The sequence below is a fragment of the Antrostomus carolinensis genome, unplaced genomic scaffold (assembly GCF_000700745.2).
Source record: "Antrostomus carolinensis isolate BGI_N321 unplaced genomic scaffold, ASM70074v2 scaffold43860, whole genome shotgun sequence".
NCBI lineage: Eukaryota > Metazoa > Chordata > Aves > Caprimulgiformes > Caprimulgidae > Antrostomus > Antrostomus carolinensis.
In genome coordinates, this window is record NW_010287186.1 from 1,534 (window position 1) to 5,195 (window position 3,662).

Sequence of the window (3,662 nt, forward strand, 5' to 3'; positions counted from 1 at the left end):
CCATTAATAGTCTTACAGGTCCAATATATCCAGCTTTTATTTCTAAATACTAGAAATATTTGCATCAGGACTGTACTCAAGATGGGTACAGCTGTTTTGGAGTGCTCAGTTGCTACTTCTTGGTCATGGTTTTAAAAAGATGCTCTTCTAAGGAGGTGTATATATACACACACATATTTCTGTAGATATATATGTATGTATCTACACAAAGGCATGATCAAACTGAAGAGCTAGTTAGCTCACTCCATTTAAACAATGGAGAAAGGACACAGCTGAAGATCAGAACTGCTACAACAGACCCTTCACAACTTCAGTGGAAGAGTAATATGTATATCTCTGAGGTCAGAATAAAATTAGCTTGATGGCTCTTCATAAAAGAAGTTGTTTCCTCTCATGCCAAAAATAAAGTAGAAATAAAAGCCAATATTAAAAAGAAAAAAAAATATTAGTATACCTTGATGTAAGCTAAATCTCCAAAGCCACTCTGAGCAAGATCAGTCTCACTCAGATTTTTCCAAATTTACATAAACTAAAGCCAGAGCATTAGCAACCCTAGAAAGCAGTTTGTACTAAGTTTACTTTTCAGGTTATATATACAGGATTAAAATGAACCTTCACCACTAATGCATAGAAGAGGAACATGCAAGTAGTTACAGTATGAATAAACACCTCTTTTTTTATTGCTTAAATTGCATAGTATAAAACAAAGTGCTGGCGAGTGATGTGCACATGTATTAAAAATGTAAAAGTGCTGGAAGGAAGTAGAAGAATCAGCAGGTACAAAGCAACTGCAATTTGAGACTGGAGCTTTCGTGTCCTGCATTCAGTGCAGTAATCATCTGTTCAGAGACAAGAGTGAAACATCTCGGAGGCTGTGCAGGCTGGCACTGAGGTCACGCCTCTGTTTTAGGTTGCATCTGCCAGTGTATTGAGTCATGTAGTTTTGAGGAACACGACCCCTCCGGGATAGGATATCCACCATGTGGCTGAGCTTTGACCTGATAGTGGAGTAGTGGAATTGCCTCTCTTTATGCAGTTTTTGGAAATATCCTGCCCTGTGACTGCTAGAATATTCAAAGGATCGGAGAGAAGATAGTGAGCCAGTAGAGCTTGCAAGAGAGCACTGGGATGACGATGAAGACAGCGATCGCAGACTAGAATTTGATGCAGCCTTTCCCAACAGAGAAGACCCTTCTTTTGACAATTTTCTCTGAAGCAGGGGTGTTTCTGTGTACTCATCTTCCTTTGTCTGTGTCACTGCAGTCTTCAGCAAAACCGAAGTCTGAGTGCCCATCGTTCTAGCAGCGACAGAAGCCTGAGTGCCAGTTTCTGCTGTCGCAGCATTGGTCTGCGTGGCAGCATTACACACGGTCACTACAGGCTTCTCTTCCCATGGGCCTGTTTGAGTTGATGTGCTTTTCCGTTCCACTATGGCCTCTCGATCGCTGAACCACTCCTCTTCACAGAGACAAGAACGCCCCAGGTTACAAGGTCTGCCTCCAGGAGTATCTTCAGCCAGATCTAGTTCTTTCAACGGTTTCTTTGGCGTACTAGCCAATCTGGCAAATTCTGCTCTCAAGTTGCCTTCTACAGTGTATTCTTTAGGGGACTCTATTCTGTTCACCAGGTGATCAAACATCCCACTGTTCCTGCAGCTGGACAGCCTTTTAGGGCTGATGGGCATCGACTGGGCATAAAGAATCCTGAACTGGAGGTCAAAGTGTTCAACCACTTGACCTGATAATAGCAGCAAGTTACTGCTGTTCAGCTTCCCATCAGACCATGTGAAACTATTGAAAACAAACCAAGAATCACAGTTAATCTCGAGTGTATTTCAACACAGACAGATAGCAAGACTCAGAAGTGTTGTGCATAAGGAAGGTATAAAGTTAATAGAAAATTCACTCTCTTCTTCAGGAAGAGCTCTATTTAGCCATGGCCAAGTGTTTTGCTAGAAACAAACTGTGTAAACCAGTTTTCCAAAGCTGTTCCCAGTTTTGTGTTAGTCCCACCTAGACTCAGCTAGTCCACTTGCCACTGGCATTCATTAACACTGGGCAAGTAGCAAAGTTAATTCATCCTTCTTGCAGAAACTCTCCCTTTCTACAGCTTCATCAGGCACCAGCAGACCCCAATACTTGCCTGTAGGAGCCTGTTGTCACTCTAATGCCATCAATCAACATGAACTTCTCATGGACTTTCCCAACAATTTTGGCACCTGACCTCATGTAGTATGTGTTCCCTGTGAGAGTTCGAACTCTCAGCAGCTGTTTCAGAAAAAAAGAGAAAAAAGTAACATCAGACTCAAGTTAAATTACAAAAAGTTTAGATTTCTACCTAAAGGCAGCTATGCACACCATGGAAGATAAGAATTAAATGAACTTCCTTACATTGTCTGCATGTGAGTGTTACTAGTTACACAGTGCTAAATTTCTGTTAAATTAGGAAAGTCTGTGGAGAGAAGAGCCAGTTCTAATTAAGTACTGCCCATGAAGCTCAGGATGTTTCCTCATCCAGAGAAACTCTCACTGGGGTCGAACATAAGCCTGTCCAAGGCATAACACTGTCACATCAGCTTATATTCAGAAGAATTAATTAAATCACATGGGTCACATCACCCAAACCATTTTAAAATAAAGCAACTATGGAAAGAAATTGGATGTTACCAGAGCTATACCACCCTTGAGCTTCCTGCATTTCTGTTTACCTTAGCAAGCAGTTCCTTGAGCCAAAGAATAAAGCTATTTAGATCTTGCAAAATTAAGTGCCTGAAAATTATTGCTTCTTCAGGACCGGGATGACTGCACACTCCAACCAGCACACCGGGTTGTTGCACAACGGGGCTGCAGCTCCTACATAGGGGTAATGTAGGGTAGGAGTAGATATGCCTTTTCTGCATGGTTTTCACTGAGTTTGTGAGCAGTTTCACATGTTGGATTAGAGATTATACTGAAACCATGTGATATTGAGCCTTGATCTTCAGGAGCTGAGAGACAGTTAAGAAAATCCCCTTTTATATCAGTTATCAAACAGACAGGATGCTTCAGTCATTCACCATTTATAAAAGGGTAACTTTGATATCCATAACTATAAACTGTAGCACAAAAAACAAAAGCAAACCACACCTATCCACATTTAGCACTTACACTTTCCTGCTCAGGAGAAACTCCTAAGTTCTTGCACATTTCCAAGAAATGGGGTAAAAAGTCCTGGTCAAGAAGGATATAGACAGGGACTTTGCGGTTGTTATAGGCATCCTGAAGGTCACCGAAGATATCAATATCTGTGAAGGAATCCATCACAAGTGCAATCACCTGGAAAAAAAAAGTGACAACACTTATTCAGGGGCTTTATTTTACACACAGCCAGATCACTGCCTCCCCCAGCCATTTCTCCTGTGCTATTAAGGCCAGAAGCACATTTCTTTGTCCTGCTGCGCAGGCCCTGGCAGGTTATAAAAGATTTCCATTTCCCACAGTGTGTCTGTAAATTCACTGTGCCTGGAGTGCAAAGCGTAAACCTGGAGAGGTTTTGCCTCATGTCTGCTGCTGCTTTTGTACACTTTCACGGCATGCTTTCCTACATCTGGCCTTTTGGTAACATCAGGGAAGCTATCACAGTGGAATCAGGAATCCAGACAAGCCATCTCCGCTCCTGTGCTC

At 42.0% G+C, this 3,662-nt stretch overlaps 1 protein-coding gene across 1 annotated transcript; it reads right to left on the reverse strand.

Moving 5' to 3' along the window:
* Nucleotides 1-835: 835 nt before the first annotated feature.
* SACK1D (scaffolding CK1 anchoring protein D) lies at nucleotides 836-3,314 on the reverse strand (the record flags this gene model as incomplete). The annotated part of the gene is made up of 3 exons (XM_010162166.1): nucleotides 836-1,790; nucleotides 2,143-2,267; nucleotides 3,147-3,314. Coding segments are annotated over 3 exons (1,248 nt in total), but the record flags the coding sequence as incomplete, so codon positions are not given.
* Nucleotides 3,315-3,662: the final 348 nt, after the last annotated feature.